Source organism: Nansenia antarctica (assembly GCF_963989245.1).
Source record: "Nansenia antarctica genome assembly, chromosome: 15".
In the NCBI taxonomy this organism is placed as follows: domain Eukaryota; kingdom Metazoa; phylum Chordata; class Actinopteri; order Argentiniformes; family Microstomatidae; genus Nansenia; species Nansenia antarctica.
Genome location: NC_137685.1, coordinates 5,583,361 through 5,605,415, shown reverse-complemented (window position 1 = coordinate 5,605,415; position 22,055 = coordinate 5,583,361). Strand labels below are relative to the sequence as shown.

General features: G+C 44.1%; 1 protein-coding gene across 1 annotated transcript in view; it reads right to left on the bottom strand.

Moving 5' to 3' along the window:
- The window catches only part of arhgap46a (Rho GTPase activating protein 46a), a 39,960-nt gene extending 18,378 nt beyond the window's left edge, over nt 1-21,582 (bottom strand). The window contains exons 1-2 of the mRNA XM_080545464.1: nt 21,490-21,582; nt 7,438-7,920 (exon numbers count right to left, since the gene is read on the bottom strand). Of these exons, the coding sequence (XP_080401590.1) occupies nt 7,438-7,920; nt 21,490-21,503 (497 nt within the window). The 5' untranslated portion in view covers nt 21,504-21,582. The remainder of the gene's footprint in view (nt 1-7,437; nt 7,921-21,489) is intronic.
- Between the last annotated feature and the right edge of the window lie 473 nt (nt 21,583-22,055).

Sequence of the window (22,055 nt, the reverse complement as noted above, 5' to 3'; positions counted from 1 at the left end):
ATGCACTTTTTCCCCTGTCTAACAACAACAACACATCGTGACGTTAGAATTATAAGGTTCCATCTCCATTTTTGTCCAAATTGAGTTTTTTTACATAATCTGATCCATTACGTGTTTATTAATGCCTGTGTGGTGTTATTTTTAAAATGTTGACATTTTCTAGTTAGTAATTCATAAAATACAAAGGTTCCATCTCACAAAACATAATGGAATGTAAAAACTTTGACGCTCAATTTGACGCTCAATATCTCTGAACTGCCCTAAACGGAGATAGAACCGTATCATTCTAAGCTCACGCCCTGTCTAACAACAACACCACATGGATCGACTTCAACACACTTCCCGTAGGCTATAGGACGCTCGTGAGTTTAGAATTATACGGTTCTATCTCCGTTTAGGGCAGTTCAGAGATATTGAGCGTCAAAGTTTTTACATTCCGTTATGTTTTGTGAGATGGAACCTTTGTATTTGATGAATTACTAACTCAAAAATGTCAACATTTTAAAAGATTAACACCACACAGGCATTAATAAACACCTAATGGATCAGATTATGTAAAAAACTCAATTTTGACAAAAATGGAGATAGAACCTTATAATTCTAACGTCACGCACTGCCATTTAAATACAACTGATATAGCCTACGAACCTTAATAGATATGTAACACATTTAAGGCCTTTTAACGGGATCAAGAGGGGTGAGAGACCTGCCGACACCTCTGAAAGGAAAGACCCCAGCTGTCCCCGAGGACAGCTGAAGACATCACCCTCCCTTGAGTCACAATGTCTACCAACTGCACATACCTTCCCCAGCACTACCACCGCCACTACCCCACCCACCGTCTCCACACCCTGGAGTAAGCTACTAAGGGCTGGACTAAGGAGCCGTCACCACAGCAGCTCCATACTGCTGGTAGACTTCGAGGCCGTCGCTGAGAAAGAGAGAGTCCATCAGAAAGACACACCTCTAGAATCTAATCCCTGCATCTATACTGTACATACATCTGTTCATGTGAAAGCAAATCCTATCAGAAGGCATTTCTTGGATTACCGTACTGTGGCGAAAACGCATCGTCTGTACTTGATGATCTGGAGGTGTCACATGATGTAGATGCCCCTGAAACACCATATGTGGTTCTTGTGTGTGTGTGTGTGTGTGTGTGTGTGTGTGCGCGTGTGTGTCTCTATGAGTGTGTGTGTGTCTCTATGTGTGTGTGTGTGTGTGTGTGTGTGTGTCTCTATGAGTGTGTGTGTGTGTCTCTATGTGTGTGTGTGTGTCTCTATGAGTGTGTGTCTCTATGTGTGTGTGTGTGTGTGTGTGTGTGTGTGTGTGTGTGTGTGTGTGTGTGTGTGTGTGTGTGTGTGTGTGATGCCCGAGAGATCAGTTTCTATGTGGTGCCGTTACCCCTTCATATAAGAGCCACAGAAGACTCCCCAGCATAGCTGAGCACACTGTAATGTATATACAGGCCATAGTGTAGTAATAAGGCCGTGTTCCAAGCCCTGTCTAAAATAACACAAAAGCGGTTTAACTCGCTCGCTCCAGTTACAGTACAATCAAACAGTAAGTCTGTAATCTAGTTTTCCACGGATGCCATAAAAGCAGGAATTTGCCAGGGAGAGTAAAAAATGTAGGACAGGAAAAGAGATATACAGTAAGGAGGAGAAAGAAAGGACACATTGTCCCACTAACATCAGCCCAGCCCAGCCCAGACACATTTAACCAAATCGCAATACTTTAAAAGTTCAAAGCGTTTACTTTTTTTTTTTTTTACAACTGGAGCGATAATTAGGCCGACACCATAAGAGTGTGATTAAGACGACATCTGACAAGAAGCCAAGAAATGAGGATCTTACCAAGCCAGAAGCGCTGAGATAAAACAGAGAAATAAAAGTCTTATTCCCAGTGTGTGTAGTAAGAAGCTATGGCAAGTCCCGAGAGCACAGGGTTAGATTAAAGTGTAAAAGGCATGTGCTGCTGTTAAGACCTAGAAAGATCCAGTCAGTCAGTGTGTGACTCATTAAAACTCAAACTAGCCCAGTTTCACTCAGCGACTCCTCCTCGTTTCCTAAATCAATCTGCTGGTGGTGATTTCTCTTCGATGACTCAGAGACACTTGGGCAGTGGGCAGCACATGTGATGACTAAGAAAATATACATATACTGTATATATTTACATTTGGTTTTATTGTCTGGGCTGATATGACTCAGAGATAGTTGGGCACATGTGATGACTAAGAAAATATAATATATATATTTACATTTGGTTTAATTTTCTGGGCTGACAGGGGGACGTTTGAAATCTTCCAGTTCTTAAAAAACTGTTTTTAAAGGGAACAGGGAAGCCCCCAAACAGAACTGTCTTGAAACTCTCTGTCCCTCATACGAACGCAGCGTACAAGCATACACATACAGCACACACGTGTCAAGAATGAAAGGAATCTCTGTCACAACGATTTAATGATTGTGTATGAATGTGGCTAAGAATAAAAAAACAACAACCTATAACTACACAGTTACACACATATACTTGTTGGAACCCAGATCCAGTCGGAGTGAACATAAAGAATGTAATGGCGCAGAATGAATGGAGCCTACAGACCATGGGATCATCATGCCTATGTCTGCATCGCATTTCACGGGAATCTCTGCACGAGACTGCACACCATGTGAAGGTAGTGGACGATCTGGAACAACAAGTTTCAAGTGTGTTTGGTTCTTATCTGAATGCCGTGAGTCTTTTGAGAGCCGATATATAATTAAAGGCTCAATAAGCCAAGAAGGCACACACTAGTAATTTGTGACTGCTCCTGGTGTTTCTGGACACCTCTCGGAAATGAGAAAGACGTCAAATTCGTCTTTAAAGTTTTTTTTTTTTCTTTCAAATTTTCGTTTTTTTAGCTAACACTCAACTCGAAGATGTGAAGTACCCACTCGTTATTTTTCCGAACAGTTTTACGTTCATTAAATAAGTGTAATCTATAACACAATGACTTCGTTTCTTGTTGTTTGATGGGGATTCATTATCTTTGATGGGGATTTTCTGTGCTTAGTGATTTCCGGTGTAGCAACTTTCAAATACTCATGCCGTCTTCAATTTGTTTCCGATTTCAATGTATGATGCATCATTTGAAAGCTTACAATCTGTAGTTTAAGCACATGTAAAAAACTGAAAAATGATTTCGCCTACAGGTAGCCCTTTTCATTGGGCTGTGTCACATTTGGTAGCAAGCTCTGTTCACTATTCATCATATCTTCACTTCCCGCTAAGAGAAACCTAACAATTCACCCTAGGGACACTTCTTGTGATGGTCCCTTATTATAACCCTGGGGCCAGCCCATAGGACAATAGAGAGCTCCTGTGACCCTGACATGACCCACTTCTCTACTCTCTGGCATGTGCCCTTTACATGCATGAAACTTCACCCCTCAAATTCATCGTCTCCCTGTAACTTCAAAAAGCTATGTAGCTAGGTATACGGAGATAGAATACTGACAATATTACTGTACAACTCACAAATGTGTACCATCCATGACCCAGAAACAAAAAGCGCAAAGCACAAATATAATTTACTATCCACAAACAAACACCTCTGGTTTGTTTTTGTAACAGTTATTTCTTAAAATATAATATGCACACTTATTTATAAATAGAAAAAGATGTGTACGTAAATGCTCACGTGTGAATACAAACGAAAGCAGTGACCAACATCTTTCCAAGACACACACACACACACACACACACAAACACACACACGTTCTTATACACAAACCCACATGAGACACACACACACAAACACACATACACATACACATACACATACACAAACACACACACGTTCTTATACACAAACCCACATGAGACACACACACACAAACACACATACACATTCACGAACACATACACACTAGGGGTGCAACGGTTCTCGGTTTTTTTTACGGACGGTACGGTTTGCGTTCCACGGCTCAATTCACTAGTGAACCGTGACGGTTTTCGTTTTTTTTTTTTTTTTACCTTTATTTTACCAGGAAGTCACATTGAAATTAAAACCTCTTTTACAAGAGAGACCTGGCCAAGACAGGGTCAAAATAGTAGCTTAAAAAAACTGTTCAGATAACAAGACAGGACATAAGACAGTGGCAACAATACAATAGACAAACAATGGTAGGGGTATTTACAAGGTGATTAAAACATTGAGAAGTCTAACCAAAGCAGGTACAGCGAGCGGTGACCACATCCTTTAATCTACGCTTTAAGATACTTATGGAAATAAGGGCCTCTAATTTAAAAGTAGTCTGTAGGTCATTCCAAGACCAAGGGCCATAATAAGACAAGCTTGCCCTTCCAACATTGTTCATGATAAGTGGCACCTTGTATTGTAGCCATCTACGAGACCTGAGACCCGAGCCACTCGGTATAGGGATGAACTTCAGGCCCAGATAATTCGGTAAGAAGCCAGAGATGATTTTAAACACAAGAGTGTACCAGTGTTGGAGCCTTCTGACAGAAAGAGATGGCCATCCAACCAGACTATACAGTGTACAGTGATGGGTCCTGAAGGCACTATTGGTGATGTATCTTAGAACCGAATGATACAGGGGGTCTAGCTTGGATAAAGTGGACAGAGAAGCAAACCTATATACTGTATCACCATAATCCAATTGTGAAAGGAAAAGGGCGGAGACAAGACGTTTTCTGGAAGCCAAGGAAAAGCAAGATTTAAATCTATACAGGAAGCCCACTGTACGCTTAAGCTTTATGGCGAGAAGATAAATTTGGCCGCGTTCGTAAATTAGCTCTGAGAGCGCCGGAGCGTCCACGTGAATGCCTCGAACGCGGCCTTTGGTCAGAGGTCGAGTTGGTCTGGAACGTTTGTTTCTGAACCGAACCGTACCGAAAACCGTGACCCAAAATACCGAACCGTACCGAACCGTGGGCCAACTGAACCGTTGCACCCCTAATACACACACACAAACACAGCAAAATTATCAAAGGTTTCAACCCGTTATCATTGTGTAACAGGACCAGCTTCCCTCATGTTCCTAACCCTACATGTGCTGGACATGTTGACGTGTGGATCTAAGGTATTTCTCTGATGAGCGCCACAAGGTCAGAACACCAATACATTCCCAGGACATGTGATAAGAGCTGGCCAATGAGTAACAAATGTGTGACTCCATTGCGACACACACACAGTACACCCCCCCCTACACACACACACACACACACTCACAGGCACACAGGCACAAACACCCACACACACACAGAGAAAGGAAGCTGAATCAACCAAACAGCGCCTACAACAACACAGATGGTGAGCAGTTGGAAACTCAACAGGCAGATAGATATTCTATGACTGTTCCTCAGATTTATTCATAGAACATAACTAAGGGAAACTGGAATTGGAACAACTGGAAATGTCAAGTTTTCTCTGAAATAATGTCTCTCAAAAGATCACCAACTGTTCAAATGTGAATATGATTTTCCGAGAAAAAAAAACTCCATTCGCACAACCTTCAATTTAAAATACGGAACCTTTTAAAAGGTTTGACCGAAGTAGATACTGCATAAAAAATAGAGGAACAAACCAACGTGAGAATTGTAGCGTCGGAAAACCCCATGATCAAAACAGACTCATACAAATGACAAAAACAAAGAAAGTTCCTAACACTCCTAACTTTCCCCCCCCAAAAAGCCTTGAACAAACTAGGGCTGTGTGTTGCTTCCTGAGACCTCAACCAGTCATGTGCCCTAACTATTTAGTCACCACACACTAACACACATCTGTGCGTCTCCCTCTATGGAGCCCTACCAGCTGAGCCTCGTCAATATCAATAAACCAAACAGAGGTGAACAAGAGCACAGGTCTGAACTCTAACTCTGACCCTAAACATGAAACACTAAACTTGCTTTCATACAGAGTTTTGGGTTTGTCACATTCCCGTTTTTGCATGGTGGTATCTAATTACCCGCCCAGAGAGAGAGAGAGAACGAGAGAGACAGTGAGAGAGAGAGAGAGAGAGAGAGAGAGAGAGAGAGAGAGAGAGAGAGAGAGAGAGAGAGAGAGAGAGAGAGAGAGAGAGAGAGCAGTGACAACCACTACATGGCTAAATGGGGGGGTGTAGAGCTCAAGCGAGTCTGAAACTCTTCAGATCCAGTCACAGACACACAGCTGCCCATTGTTTTGGGGGAGACAGAGAGACTTCTGGGAAACGTTGAGTCATTAGAGCTGACCGTAGAGAGACGTGAGGGACCCCTATGGGAGTTACCCTCATGAAGGGAGGGAATGTGAGAAGACTTTTCAGGAGGGCCCTCTCCGAGAGCGAGGGGGTGAGCAATTTGTTACCCTTCTACCTTACGTAATCACTGTCAAGGGTCAGAGAGGGGAGACCTCCGACTGGCCGCGGCGATGTCTGCCACATGGCTGAAGATCCCCCTCTAAGAGAACTCTCTAGAAACAGCTAGGAACTGTTTGGAACTAACTGGCATGTTAGTGGTTCTGACATGTTGTGACACATGAACAGACAACACTCCTTCACATGCCCCTCTCGTGTGTGTGATTTGTTTTTCAACACAAATCACAAATCTCTACCCCTGAGAAGATATCATAGGGGGGGGGGGGGAACCCAGTCACGTTTGGTTTCATGATGGTTTCGCTTTCGTCCGCCGGAGATCCAATAATCTTTGATGCAGACAAGGGGCCTCGGTTTGTTTTAGGAAAATGAAATGAGCGTCGAGGGTTGGAGCAGTAGTGCAGCGGAGAGAGCAGAGCACACAGTGGGGGCACTGAGACAGCCCCGGTGGCTGTGGGCCAGGGGAAACAGAACTGGCATGTCAGGAATCTGGCTCTGGAGGAGAGACGATGGTTTGGACTGTGCCACAGCTCAGAAGCACATGATGGGAGTCTTTCAATGGCTTTACTGTTTAGGGAGCCTTCTCCCAAACGCCGGGGGATAGAGAGAAAAAGTTATGCACTTAAATATGACTTGCCCCCCGCCCGCCCGCCCCAGTCTCCACATTTGGTAGCCATTTGCTTAAAAGACGGAGTACGGTTCAGAGAGAATGCTATGGAAACACAGGGCTAATTATTACAATGTGTCACATACATGGTGTAATAATTATCACTTTTTATCCTACTTTTTCCTGGAAAAACTATCCTCTAATGATACAATTTCCTGTCCTTCTGGGCCAGTCCCACTCATATTTTTTAACGACAGAGACAGTAGAGATTGAGACAGGAAGGACGGGTGAGAGAGAGAGGAGGGATGACATGCCCACGGATATGTCCACGGACGGAATCGAACAGGGAACCCTGCGGTTACATGGTCGACGCTTAACCCACTACGCCACCTAAGCGCCCCTCCCTGTCCTTCTTATCGACTATCGATCGTCTAAAAATAAACAAAAACGAACTAAAAAAGACGTTTAGTTTCGTACCTCAGAGATTCCTTACTGCCGTCTGTGCTTCCATCTCCCAGCGGTCTGTTCTCCAGCCCCGACTCTGTGCTCTCCTTCTCGCTGGCCTCCGGGGGTCTGGGGCTGGGGCTCTCTTGGCGGTCCGGGAGAGGGGTGTGGCGCCCCTGGCTCCCTATACTCCCCATCCCGAGATGCCTCTCTCCGGTCCCCCCGGTTCCCCCGGTTCCCCCGGCCCGCTTGGCCTCGGAGCAGCGCTTCATGGCCTGCAGCTGGGACAGGGGCACGATGTCCCCCCCCTGGGGTCGGTGCCAGACCGTGCGTCGCCCGGTCGAGTTGTAGTAGTAGAAGCGTCCGCTGGCGGGGTCGAAGAGCTCCCACCACTGGTTGGCGTCGGCCTGACGCACGGGGGCGCCCAGCGGGGCGTCCCAGCCGCACTCGCCGGAGGCCAGGTTCACGTACATGCGCTCCCGAGAGCGCGGCTCCAGGATCTCCACCCAATCAGCGCTGGGAACGAGACACAGGAAGTTACGTCGTTAGGACAGAGAACAGAGAACAAAAATGGGGAAAAGAAAGAACAGCTTCATCTGGTCATGTCATGTGACTTGAAATCACTAGGGAAGCACCATCACACATTGGTGCTGCTCATCCGAGCAAGAACCCTGCTAACTGCCCATATGCCCATATGGAGAGTGTGAATGTTTGTGTTGTGTTCCCTAACCCCGTGACTGAGTGTGTGTACAGAGTGTTGGTTCAGCAGTGATGTCATCTCTGCGGTGGGCAGAGGCACAGTAGGAAGTAGCTGTGTGTTTGTGCACTCGGACTACGGGGGACAGGTGGCCAATCACAGCGTGGCACCGAGACGAGAGGCCTGGCGGCCAGCGGGCCCGAGGAGCGCCATCCTGCTCCCAGCACCGCCGCCACTGAGATGGGACAGGAGGAGTGGCGCTAGCTAGCAGCTAAGTCAGCACAAGAGGAGAGGAGGGAGAGGAGAGACTGACCCACATACACACAGAGTAGCGATGCATCATTGAGAAGGGGGGGGGGGCAACCTGTCAGATTCAGACGCAATGGGACCGCGCTGTGAAGTGAATTTCCGTTCAGAATGGTGTAGAGACGTTGTATGTTGTATGGCATGAATAGAAGAACATACAAATCGTGACGTTAGAATTATAAGGTTCTAGGATCTCCATTTTTGTCAAAATGTAGTTTTTTTACATAATCTGATCCATTGGGTGTTTATTAATGCCTGCGTGGTGTTATTTTTAAAATGTTGCATTTTTTTAGTTAGTAATTAATAAAATACAACGGTTCCATCTCACAAAACATAATGGAATGTAAAAACTTTGACGCTCAATATCTCTGAACTGCCCTAAACGGAGATGGAACCTTATAATTCTAAGCTCACGAAATGTAAGTCGTTTTAAAATAGGCAATGATGACGATGCGTAATGAGGTTTTTAAGAGGCGACTCGTCTTTATGGCCTACAGTCTATAGCAACATAATACACGCATACCGAGGGTCTTGAGACTTGAGACGACAGGGCTTGTCCGATTTGGGTCACGTTACCCCTTTCAGCAAAGACCTAGGTTCTAGGCCCTGGACAATCTAGACAATTTGATGGCAGCTACTAGATTGTAATCATAAGTGCAATACTGAAATACAACTGTGAACATTTCAAACCTGCAAACTGCGACACTTTAAATGAATGTGCAATAATACCATGTGCAATATGACAACCCTTGTGTACATAAGGTTCAGAGATAGGAAATGTTAGGATATTTATAGCATAGCATAGAGTACAGCACAGTGTTTTATTTGTATAGTATAGTAGTATAGTATAGTGGATAGTGGATATAGCCTTTATTTATGTAAACCAGCTCTTTTCCCCTCTTGTTTTTAGTAATTCATTTTTTTTTCCAAGCACCAGGGGAGCCCCCCCTCCTAAATGTAGTTGTATGGTACCTGTACTGTATTAATGACAATAAAGACCATTCATTCATTCATTCATTCATTCATTCATTTAGAGAGATTGGGTTTCCTATCCTAGTTCCCTAATGCAGAGCAGCTTTAAGTGTGCCAATGAATCCATGTGTGAGGACAGCCTGTCACGTCCTTCTACTGGGCAATAAGCACCAAGGTAGGGGGCTGAGGAGAGGAGAGGACGACTAGGAAGAGCATATGTCCAATATGTCCAATATGTCCAATATGTCCACAGGGGGATCCAACAAACCACTCCCTCTGCCCATGGCACCTTCTTAGCGATATGTCTTAAAGAGGCACTTCCCAACTTTTTAACCTTCTATTCATCATCGTCAGCATTGTGCCAGTGTCTACATATTACATAAAAATGTATGTGAAAACTGCGAGATTTTCTACTTTACGTAGTGCGAAAGAGAACGAGAAAATCCAAAGAAAAGTAGCCCCCTGTTTGATGTCCTCTATTATTACAAATGACAAATAAAATCAGTGATTTTCTAATGGATCTTTTCTTCTTATCCTGTTGAATGCAGAACAGATACAGTCTCTACAAGTGAACAGGACAGAAGGGATGGATACATCACATTAGAACCAACCACACCATGGTCTGGTCCCATTCCTAGTTCCTCCTGGACAGAGTGTATATCTCTCTTCCCTCTACCCCCCAGATTGGAACACTGTCAAGGGCAGGCTACCTAGGGTAGAGGGAGGGGTGTGTGGGGGGTGGGCAGGGTGCCTAACACGAGCCACGGGGAACAAATGTGGGCATTTGGTGGGTACCCTTGCTCCTGCCAAGCCAGCCCCCCAACCCCAACCTCAGAAATAGCCACAGAGGAGCGCCAGGACCCCCAGACAGATCCGAGGATTGCTTCAGCTGTTTAGTATCGGGCTACAGCATAAGGCTCGGTAGTTAACCACGCGTCTCTCTTCTTTCCTATGGGCTGATAAGTATCAGGTACAAGTCTCTCTCTGATATCTCTCAACATAATCAAAGTGGAATCCAGGTCATCCTTCCACAGCCAGGTAAACATACAGGCAGACAGACTGGAGTCCTCCACACCATTCCTGTCTGTGTGTCCAATCTAGTGGAATCCATCTAGTGTCGGCTCACATGAACGCAATCACCATGACTACAGTGGTTTAAAACCCTCATCATGAGACAGGCAAATCTGTATCAGTGGCTTAGTGCATTATCAGTGCTTAAATGCATACAAATGACTAGACTGTGTGTGTGTGTGTGTGTGTGTGTGTGTATCATGAAGGATGGGAGCATGTCGGGGGTTGACGTTGACAAGTCTGGCTATTGACAAAAGAGGCATCCAGCAGTGAGACCCCCCATGGGTGGTTTTAACAGCTCAGGAGAAGAAGGACTCATCTTGTGCTGATAGATCTGCAGCTTAATGGGCGGGAAACGCTCGGAAATAAAGGGACAGTTAACCGGAGGCCTACGCAGTAATTACACCCCCATACACCCCACCCTTCAGCCTCCCACTGCTTCTCAATTCCCTAAAGAAGGCATTCACTTAAAGCTTACAGCCCCCTTCAAGCTGGATTCCACCATGTCTAAGTCATGTGTTTGGCATTACATTATTGTAACGAGAAAGAAGAAAAAAAACAGGGAGCGAGAAAATACAGAGGCTCGAACACACGTGCACAGGACGACGCCACGTGAACGCTCTCACAGGAAATCAGGGGGCAAAGGTCGGGCCGTGAAGGCCACGGTTAACTCCAGAGGAGCAGTGTGGGGTACAGTGGTTGCATAAGGGCCTTTCCGGGCCTTTCCGTCTGGGTAAATAAATAGTAGTTAGTGTTGGAGACGGAGAGAGGAGCCATACATTCTGTTGACAGGCGGAGATAAGCAGGAAGATGGACTGGCGGTTGGGTTCGGAAATTCTCGGGAGAGATGTATTCTGGGAGTACTTTTGAGCCACCTCCCACACGCATGTCTAACGTTGTGAAGTGTGTCATGACATCCATTACCCACTTGAATTTATAGTGGAGAAACACTTTTGAAAAACATTGGCGAGACAGGATAGGGATGCTGGTGGTTGTTACTGTGTTATTCCATAGACAAATAAAACAAAACCGGTGGCCATTTTCTGCTGCTTGACTGGAGGAATGGAGTGAAATCTAAAAGTAAAACTGAAGTTCTCCAAATCCCACAGACGCAGGCAGGCAGTTGAGCTCTCACTAGAAAATGTGCTTAAATGGTTTGGAATGCGGTCTGCATTGCCTCTTGTGATGTACACTCCACTCTAAATGTTTTCTAACCATCTAAAATTAACTCATTACATACGTATGCTTGTGTTACCAATAGATCTGGCACCTGACTTCTCTCAGGACAAACTGATTCTAATTGAAGCAGACTTGAAGTGGAGTGCTACGGTTACACCCCCTCCTGAGAGAAGTCCTGAGCCAGACACTGACACCAGTCACCCACAGTAAAAACTGGAACGGACACTATGTGAAACAGAGACATAATACACCAACTATGTGAGAAGTAAGACGGAGCAAGTGGAAAAATATGGCCTTGTAATGATGGTATTTCGCTCTTATTCTCTTGATCTGATAACATATTCCCTCATCTCCCAGGGGACACTAGCTCTTTGTCTCCCATTTGGGTCAAGGAGACAATTTTTGTAGCAGCGGCACATGGTTATTCTAGGATGACTAAAAATAAGTGAAGTCAACTAGAAAAACACCTATGCAAACAGAGAGCGTGCAAGAGAGTGCTGCACCAAGACCAAGAGACCAACACATTCTCTACTTCATCCTGTTTCTCCTAGTCGCATGTATCAGAGGTCTCTTTCTAAAAAAAATACTTCCATCATCGGTAATTTACAGTTAATATCCAAAAGATGTAACGTACCATTTCCCAGTGGAGGGAACAACAGAATGAATTCTGGTCAAGGAATCGGCTCCATTGTTTGAAAACAACCCCAAAGCGTAAATGGGCATTTTTCCCAGCAGTGAAAAACATAGGAGTGGACAGTGCATTGTATTAAAAATAGGGCAACAACACAGTCTCTCTGTCATTGTTTCGTTTTGGCTTTCAATCAAAACAAAATTCCAAGCTTTTGACTCCACCAAAACCTAAAAATAAGTATTTTTCCCCCCAGAGTACCACAGAAGTGCAATGGGCTGGCAAGGAGGTGGACGTTGATGTGATCACAGATAATCTGGTAACGGCTGAAGTACAACTTCCCGCTCCATTGCCATCGTGGCATTTGTGATTCACTGATAGCGTCTAGCCACAACTGGGTATTATTATATGTGTTTGTCCCTAAATCAATTCGTTAAAGAGAGACAATAGGCACCAGAGACCAGCTTAAACTCTCATTTAGCCTAACATTTACTGCTCTCATAAAGCAACCTCTAACCTCAGCTAACAACAGGCTATTCTAAGACAATTCTCTCTGCCCCCTGTCCCTTGAGAACCAAGCCACACTGGTGTTTCGAACAGGGGTTGCCATTCATTTAGGAAACCTTAGCGCTCTGTTTGCCAGCCACAGCAACAAGTGCCTGAATGCATTTAACAGACCTGCTACGTCCTATCTGAAAACATCAAATCTCCTTTCTCCTCAGATACTTTTACATTTACATTTACATTTTTGGCATTTAGCAGACGCCTTATTCCAAAGCGACTTACAATCAATACATTTGACTAAGCAAGTGAATCATCAATCCACCAGGCGTATCACGAAGAGTAAACTAGCTCAGGCCAGGGGCCATTGGCAAACAGGAAGTTTATTTTTTTTAAATATATAGACATTGGAGAACAGAGAGACAGTACAAGGGGGGCAGTAGAAGTCATAGGGGACACAGTAAAGGGGAAAGCGGGTGTCTCAGGAGACGCAGTGCTGTGGCGATACTGTATACCAGATAATGGGTGTTATTATAAAAGTCACAGCTAAACAGGAGAGAAAAAAACCCTTTCCTGTTCACCTTGCTTTACAGGTTGACGTGGGAAATGTGACAGTTTAAATGTGTCACTCACCAGACAAAGCAGTACATCCAGATCACCTACCTAGCCTGTCAACGAGACATCGGCAGTGACATGATGCACCTCGATGCAAAGTGAGGGATAATCCAGCACAGATGGCCTCTGTTGTATGATGATTACGCATTATGTTCAAAGTCTATACAAGACACAGCTACTAGGCAACGCGCTTATCTAAATATTGTAAAAACAAGAGTGAAGACATGGGACGGCGTGTGCTCTGAGTCTGCAGTAGCTGGGTGTAATTCAGACCATAAACTTTGTACATTGTGTGCTGTGGCTATGGAGCCCTATTACTGGAGTGGAACCGTGCAAGAAGTTCTACATCAACAATGCTCTACATTAACTGTGTACTAGGGACAAGGGATCGAGATTGGAATGAATGAGGAGGAGGTGCTGTCAGAAACATAACAATCAAGGGGGAAACAATATCGGACATTTGAAGTGATTAAAAGCCTAGGACACGGCCAGATGTCTATAGATGGATAATAAACAGAATATTTGTGGCATTTAGGACAAGCGCATGTTCCTCATACATGTATGTGTTATGAGTTCATCTAATTAAGCCTTGTTTCTGGTCGGGACATAGCATCTGGGTCACCATTGTACACAGGACACAGGCGGGCTCCCGCGTCGAGGCCTGGGAGAACAATCGGAGGGAGAGTGCACATGTTTCAGATGACAGAGAAAAGCCTGTGCACCTGTCACAGACATTCTTTGGCTCTTTTTGTTAGGCAATTCCCATTCCAACCGTCCCAACCAGGTCCAGGGGTCACATAAACCCACAGCACAATTGGCGTGTTTGTGTGTAAATGAACACCTTACAAGCTACTGTGAGCACCAGTAAATCCAGTCTATTATAGAATTATAAACTACCATGCAACAGTTGGCATTTATCCACATGCCAACACAATTAAGGGCAGGGTTAAAGCATTGTCCATTGGTTGCCTATATCAGGCTTAATAATAAAGGGCTTCTAGAGGGCTGTATATCAAGGCCATTGACACCAGGGTTGGGTGACATAACAAAATGATACAGTACGATAATACTGATACCACCGACATATTCAAATACATTACTTACAACATCACATTCGTTATCTCCAGTGCCATACCAGTGTCTGTTCTGTAGTCAGAAAGATAAGAGAAAATCCCCTATGGGATTTCATTGGGGGTAAAACAAATATTGAATTGATTGTTTAAAAAACAATGATGTTTTTACCCATCATGAGGGGTAATTTCCTCCCTAACCTTAACCCTTTTCTCTTATCTCTCTGACTACAGCACCTAGAGCTGTATATATTGTCTACCTCTTAAAAATCCCAATGGGTTTATTTGTCATCCCATTGATTCTACAGTCGTGCTCGATACCCTTTTAGACTTATCCCCCTCTGCAGGCTCACCCTGAAGGGTAGTTGTGGTTGTATGTGGGAACTCTTGCCTTTGGGGCACAGAACTGCCTATGTGAGACTAGGAAATGACTTAATGTGATCAAGGATATGTGTGTAGAGTGTGTAGAGCTGTCCCCAGGCTTGTGAATCATTTGGCATTTGTCTCTAGACGGGAGGTTGTTGTGATGGTAGAAGAGGACTATGAATAGTCTTCAAAAGAAGGCCATACGCGCCTACCTGAGGGTGGCTATAAAAGCCGGCATGGTCATTGCTATTCGCTGCTCAAACAGGTTATCACCTCTACCCCATCACCCCTCCCTTCTGCCAGAGGGGAGCTCAGCAGCAGTTGTTCATGTCCATTCCTCACACGTCCGCCTCCGACACTGGGAGCGAGTGGAGGGGTCATTTTTCACGGAGCATATGCCAGGCATGATAAAGCTGGCCTTGTCTTAACAGTTCAGGCTCAGAGGGCAGGAGCGACAGGATGCCAAGGAGGATAAGAGAGGTAAGGCACGCTAAGCCCCCAGCAAGCCCTGACACCACATGCCTGACAGAGAGAAGCCAGGAGCCTCTATATCCCCACTTTGCAGGGTCACCTCCACATGGGAGCCTGCCCTGCATAGACTGCTATGTGTCCTGGAGACTTAACCCGTAGTTGTTAACCTGAAATTGAGAGTCAAATAATGACTTAAAGGGACTTGGCCTGGTTTGTCTTTTTGTGCTATCGTAATGTAGCGTGTCATAATTGGAACTGTGGTGAATTTGCAATGCAACGGTCCAGCACAAAATGGACATTCCAGAATGCGCTGGCCTGGAAGTGGACATTCCAGAACGTGCACACTTGCTAGTGTCAGCAGTATTACAATACTAAAATCCACTCCTGTCTCTCTGTTTCTCTCTGACACTTGTTGGCTTGGACCATCTCAATGGGGAGGCAAGTTAAGTTCAGAAGTCAGAAAATATCCTAACTTGTTTCAGTTTACCAAAGACTCTTGTATTACATAAGCCCATAGGGGTCTCTGATCTCTGGGAAAGAAGCTGGAAAAAAAGCTTGCAGAGCTGACAAGCTTGTCCTTGCGATGAGTCACAACCATATGCATTACAATGTGTGTGCAGTGCACCCTACGCTAATGCCTGATGGCCGAGAACAATGGGTCCTATTGTCACATCAACCACCAGACTTCATTCAGCTAGAAATGTCTCCATTACCATTTCCCACAAGGGCTGCCAACCAATCGAAGCCCCCCCCCTCAAGAGGGGGAGGAGCTTACGGCATGTTTAGGTGACATGGGGTGACCACCTTCAACAGCTGCCATAATCCAAAACCAGAGACAGTTTCCCCTTCTACTGGCAGGGGGATTACATTGGAATTCTCAAGTTGGAATTCTCAAGTTGCTCCACCACCTTTAAAATGATCAATTCCAAGAGATTTTTTTTTGATTGCCTTGTGAATACAACACATGCAATTTTTTCCATTCTAAAAGTTCCTCAACCCAATGTTACTGCAACAGGATGAGATAAGACGCACCTACCTTGCTATTGGTTAATGGTTACAATTCTTTTTTCCTGTCGGGTGCTTCCCTGGGTGTTGCTTCAGATGCGTTGTTTTCCACCCCGCCTACAAAATAACTAGAGAGAACCGCTGCTCTGTGACTGTGGTCTCTGTATGGAGACTATTGTTTCTGCCCACCAAGGCACCATGCTGCTCTTCCTCCCACTAATGCAGCGGTATTAGCAATAATGCTGGGAACTTCCGGCCCATCACAGCCTAGCAGGACAGTCACATTGACTGTCTGACTGAAGGCAGCAACAGGGTCAAACCACAAACCACAATAAATCCCCTTTTTTATAGGGGGCGGGGCGGGGGCAAGCCTGACCAAGAGCAGCCCTGTGCTCCTACCCTCCTCCCATCCTCCTACCCCCACTACCCACCACTCTAGAACAAATGGCCACTTTATCAGGTCAGAGAGCCGCTGGACGAGAGTGAGCATGTGCAGGAGATAGAGGGACAGCAGAGGATCACTGTGTTGACCAAATACAGGTCAGATTCCCTGTCCAGTACACCACCAGCTGTCAACTCCAGGAACAATAAGGTCACTTGTCCAAAACACTTGGAATAAACGAACCGATTAGGATGTATGTAAGTAATTGTGATTAATGTCCATTAGCTTTCTTTGTTCATTCTTTATCTTGTCAGGGTCCTATGAGGTGAAATCCAACAAATTAGGACTAATATAAACTCCTCGAGAGTGAATACCAACAGAAGAATATAGGGGATTTTGGCAAATATTTTTGGGCCGCTACCCACACGTTTAGCTGTGTTGCTCATTCCACGAATGCATGATCCTTACAAGTTGTACCTCGTTGTAAAGGTGACTAATCAGGCTTTCCAACGATATAAAATACAATACCAATTGGTATTATTAAAGGGGAGGAATAATCAACCAAAATAACGTTTCCAAACTTTTTTTTGATACATCTTGGCTTGACAAGCTTTTCTGTAGCGGGTGAACACCATAAGGAGTTAACTTCAGCCACCTGCTTGACGCTCGTCCGACAAAAAATCTTTCTGCTAGTTTGGCCGTGTTCAACTACATAGCTGGGCTGCCGCTCTAACTGCATTTTGAGTCGTGCCACTGCTACTACCCCCAACCCCAACCATCCCCTGCTGACATGACAAACGAGGCCAGAGTCTAAACCCAGTGCCGAGTTACGGGGTGAGAGGGGGGTCAGAGGTGGCCAATGAACAACACAGGAAAGAGGCATCCGGATGATTTCCCTCCCACAACCACCAACCCCTCCAAGTAAATGGGCTGCTGACGGCAAATCTTGGATCTGACCCACACTAACTAGTTAAGCTGTTTGGACTGCGCCTCAAGGGAGGAACAGAGTAAGAAAAAGCAAGAAGTCCTCTCTCCGGGGGTTCAGGGTACAGAAACAGATGAACATGTTCTTAATCACAACATCATTAAATAGGAGGAGTTGGAGGAATGGAATGGGTTGATGTGATCAAACACAAACCCATTTTAGAATACTAGAGTGTAAATTATGAGTTTGACCACTGTTGATAGCAGCTTCGCATCTTAATAGTTGACCTCAAGCTGACTACATGTCGGATGGATTGGAGGATTAATGATCGCGTGATCATGATGATGCACCCTCTATAAAGCCAGTGAGAAACATACGGTTAAACTAAGATCAGAAAGTTAATCCTTTATCCCCCCATGTAAAATGGTGGAAATGTCAGGGTTGGATTGGGACAGATACATTTCGATTGATCTACCAGTCAGTGTACTAGAAGCCGAATAGAATTACAGTGGGATGAAAGAATGGCAATATAAAAGACAGTGATCTTTCACTATTTGACTATTTGATGTGAATCATGTTTTAAACCATCACAACACAAAACAAGCAATTCACACCACCAAACAATGAGACACAACATGCATCAGACTTCCCCTCTATAGCCCAATTAAACAGATCCATCTTCAAAGCCATTGATGGACGGATATCCTGCCATAGCATTGTCACGTTAGGCCCAGAAGGTCTTGCCCTGAACTGAGGTAACATTGCTAGAGGAATGCCAGTGTCCTGTGCTCCTTTGTCTGCAGACCATTGTGAGCCAACAGAATAAACAGTGAGACAACATCCTATTGTGGGTCTACTCTTCTCAGCTCACATTCAGATCCTACTCTGACCTGAAAGAATGTGAGAAATGAAAAGAAAACTTAATTAACTAACGTTAATTAGGTAGTGTTAGGTGTCTTATATTGTATCTTATCTTATGGTATGCTTCTTTGCACAGCATTTGCACTATTGAACGTGGGGCAGCTGTGACTCAGGAGGTAATGCGTCTAATGATCGCAAGGTCGGCGATTCGATCCCAGGCTCCTCCTGTCCACATATCGAGGTGTCCTTGGGTAAGACACTGAACCGCCAATTTCTCCCAATGCGTGGGCGGGCCTTGCATGGTAACTTGCCGCCATTGGTGTGGGAATGTGTGAGTCAGAGGGCATTGTAAAGCGCTTTGGAATAAGGAGCTATATGAGTGCAGTCCATTTACCATTTAACCCGTTGTAGTACGACTGGCTACTACCATCACTTTATTACTTTATTATTATTATTATTATTATTATTTTAGTTTACTTTATTATTGCGACCCTGTATCTTGATCCTGCAATGTCAATATTGAGGAACTAAAGCGAAATAATTTTACTCTTGTGTACGATTCTGATTCTAGACTACATTTAGGCCATCACTAACAAGGATGCATTGTTAAAAGGGAACATTTCTGTCCACCCCAATGTGACAGTGAGTTTCAGAGCTCTGCTTAGCTCGTGGAGATCACTTGGTTTTGTTTCTGTTCCTCATATTCCAAAAGTCAGGTTCTTCCCAAGCTCTACGTCTGGACTCATTATAACAAAACCATATCAATCTAAATATAGGCCTAGGGGCCCTACATCTTTTCATAGATTTAACTTTCCTGTGGTTTCAGTTCTGAAAGTTTCCAGAAGTTGTGTGACATGATTTTAGCATTATCCAGAGACATCTTGTGACTATGACTACAGACAACCTTGTGCTGCCTACACAAGGACGTTTTCCCCTCGTACAGTGTTGGATAGAGAAGTAGGTGCCTATGCAGAACCCAACACCGCACAGATGCTCCCGATCTCACGTTGTCTCGTGGACAGGACCACCAGCTGTACAGGGAGGGGTAAAATACTGCTGTGCTGGGGTAAGGAGGGCTGGTGTGAGATGTCAACCCTATGCTCCACGCCATATAAATGACATTTTGCTGAGGTGCTTTGAAGGGTTGACGACGCTGCCCTAAGGTTCCACACCAGTGAGGGCATGAAAGACATCAAAAGATTCTGAAACACCAGGAACACTCAGCTGAAATATCAAGGCCATTGACACACCAGGGTTGGGTGACATTACAATGATACAGTACAATGATAATACTGAGACCACCAACATATTCAAACACATTACAACATCACATTCATTATCTCCTGTACCATACCAGTGTCTGTTCTGTAGTAAGAAAGATAAGAGAAAATCCCCTATGGGATTTATCCCCTATGATTTCATTGGGGGTAAAGCAAATATTGAATTGATTGTTTAAAAAACAATGATGTTTTTACCCATCATGGGGGGTCATTTCCTTCCTAACCCTAACGCTTTTCTCTTATCTTTTTTACTACAGCACCTAGAATGTCAATTTAAAATTTCCGGTTTACTCTGATGGTGCTAGAGATAATTAATGTATTTTTTTAAATGGGTGAAGTCTCCCTTTAATAGTTCTATTATGTTTTTGGGGGATGAACATGTCATGTACATCCACAGCATACATGATCATGGTGTGTTTTCTAGACTTCAACTGAGCCATCTGTTAAAAGCATCAAAAGGAAAGCAAGGAGAGCTTTCTTGAGCAACTGCAAATCTGTCTTAAAAGTCACTAAACATATGCTGGAGAATTTAATGTGTGAATCAACAAAGTCAAGCAAAGAGACATGTTATCCTATTGCCCTAGTACATGAGTGGAACACAAAACACAAAGGCACAACAAATGGGCTACAGAACATCAGAACATTTGTCTTCCGTCTGGGTTATTGGGTCTGTAAACCACAGCAAAGAGACAAGCAGAGCCAATTTACCAAATAGGAAAGAGGAAAACAAGAGGAAACTGGCAATTAAAGGCAACCCAACTGACAAAAAAAGTCTAAAGAAGTTGTAACCCACCCCCCCCCCAAAACAATTTTTTGTCAAAAACTATGCTTTGTACAGAACAGGCCTGCTAAAAGAATCCAGTAGTGGGCCTATGGGAATAATGTCAACGATTATGGTGCTTTTGAAATCTTTGCTGTGACTGACAATTCGGGAGCTTAGAATGATAAGGTTCTATCTCCGTTTAGAATGATAAGGTTCTATCTCCGTTTAGAATGATAAGGTTCTATCTCCGTTTAGAATGATAAGGTTCTATCTCCGTTTAGGGTAGTTCAGAGATATTGAGCGTCAAAGTTTTTACATTCCATTATGTTCTGTGAGATGGAACCTTTGTATTTTATTAATTACTAACTCAAAAATGTCAACATTTTAAAAATAACACCATACAGGCATTAATAAACACCTAATGGATCAGATTATGTAAAAAACTCAATTTTGACAAAAATGGAGATAGAACCTTATAATTCTAACGTCACGGATTGCCAGGACCATGCATGGAGCACACATGGAGAATTCAATGAAACAACCTTTTATGTTCGTCTATTATGGCTTTCAGACTTGTCATAAGATACAAAACCCATTAAGGTATCCCAAACAATTATCCCCTTACTTCTAAATAGCAATTAAAAGTCAATAAACACAAGAGCAAAGTTTTATCCATACATAGAATTTGAATTGCAGTTTCCCATTTTCTCCACTATCCCACTATTAACTTTCGCGGGATATCACTCAGGTAGGCAACTTTTTAGCCAATTGTATCATAATATTCTACACTGTTAGACTACATTGTAACACAACATTAAATGTAATAATTCAAAAAGACATCATTTAAATCATCTAACAATGTCCTTGTAAAGTCTACGGTGCCTGTTCCAGTTGGTCCAAGTATGGAATTCCCGGAGCGGCTTTACTGCAAATCTTGTAAATCGTATCTCACTATCTCGCTACCTATGTTTCAGTAAATTACGGAGGACCTACCTTGTCCCGGACATTTCCTTCACATTGTTAAGCGACGCGTTAAGTATTGGAATAAATACTTTCAACTTTGTTATTTTCAAACGGTTAACTTTCCCCCGGTCTGGAGCGGTCTAACAGCAGATAGTTCTCCAGTAGTAGAATGTGAAATGGAGCCTCCGCCTCCACACGTGAATCATCCGATGGGGGTGACCTGACCCCCCCCGAGCCCGGGATGCACACCCCCCTTCACCTCATCTGGCCACTATGAATTATAAATCAATTTCTTATTCAGAGCTAACATGTCACGTTGACCGTTTTCCCAAAGATAAGCTATTGTTTTATTTTTGGAATATAAGTAGTAGCCTAACTGTACTACTTTGACTTTTGCATTTCACAAATGATCCTATCCCAGTCAGTGGGTAAGGCTACAACTGAACAACAGCGACACCCTCTGGTTGAAGTTCAACCCACACCGGCAGCACCATCTCCCAGAGATTATAGAAATTATATATTATATAATTATATATAGCAGGATGAATGTATCAAGAAGACACGAGGGGGGGCGCAGGGTCGAATCCGGCCGGGGA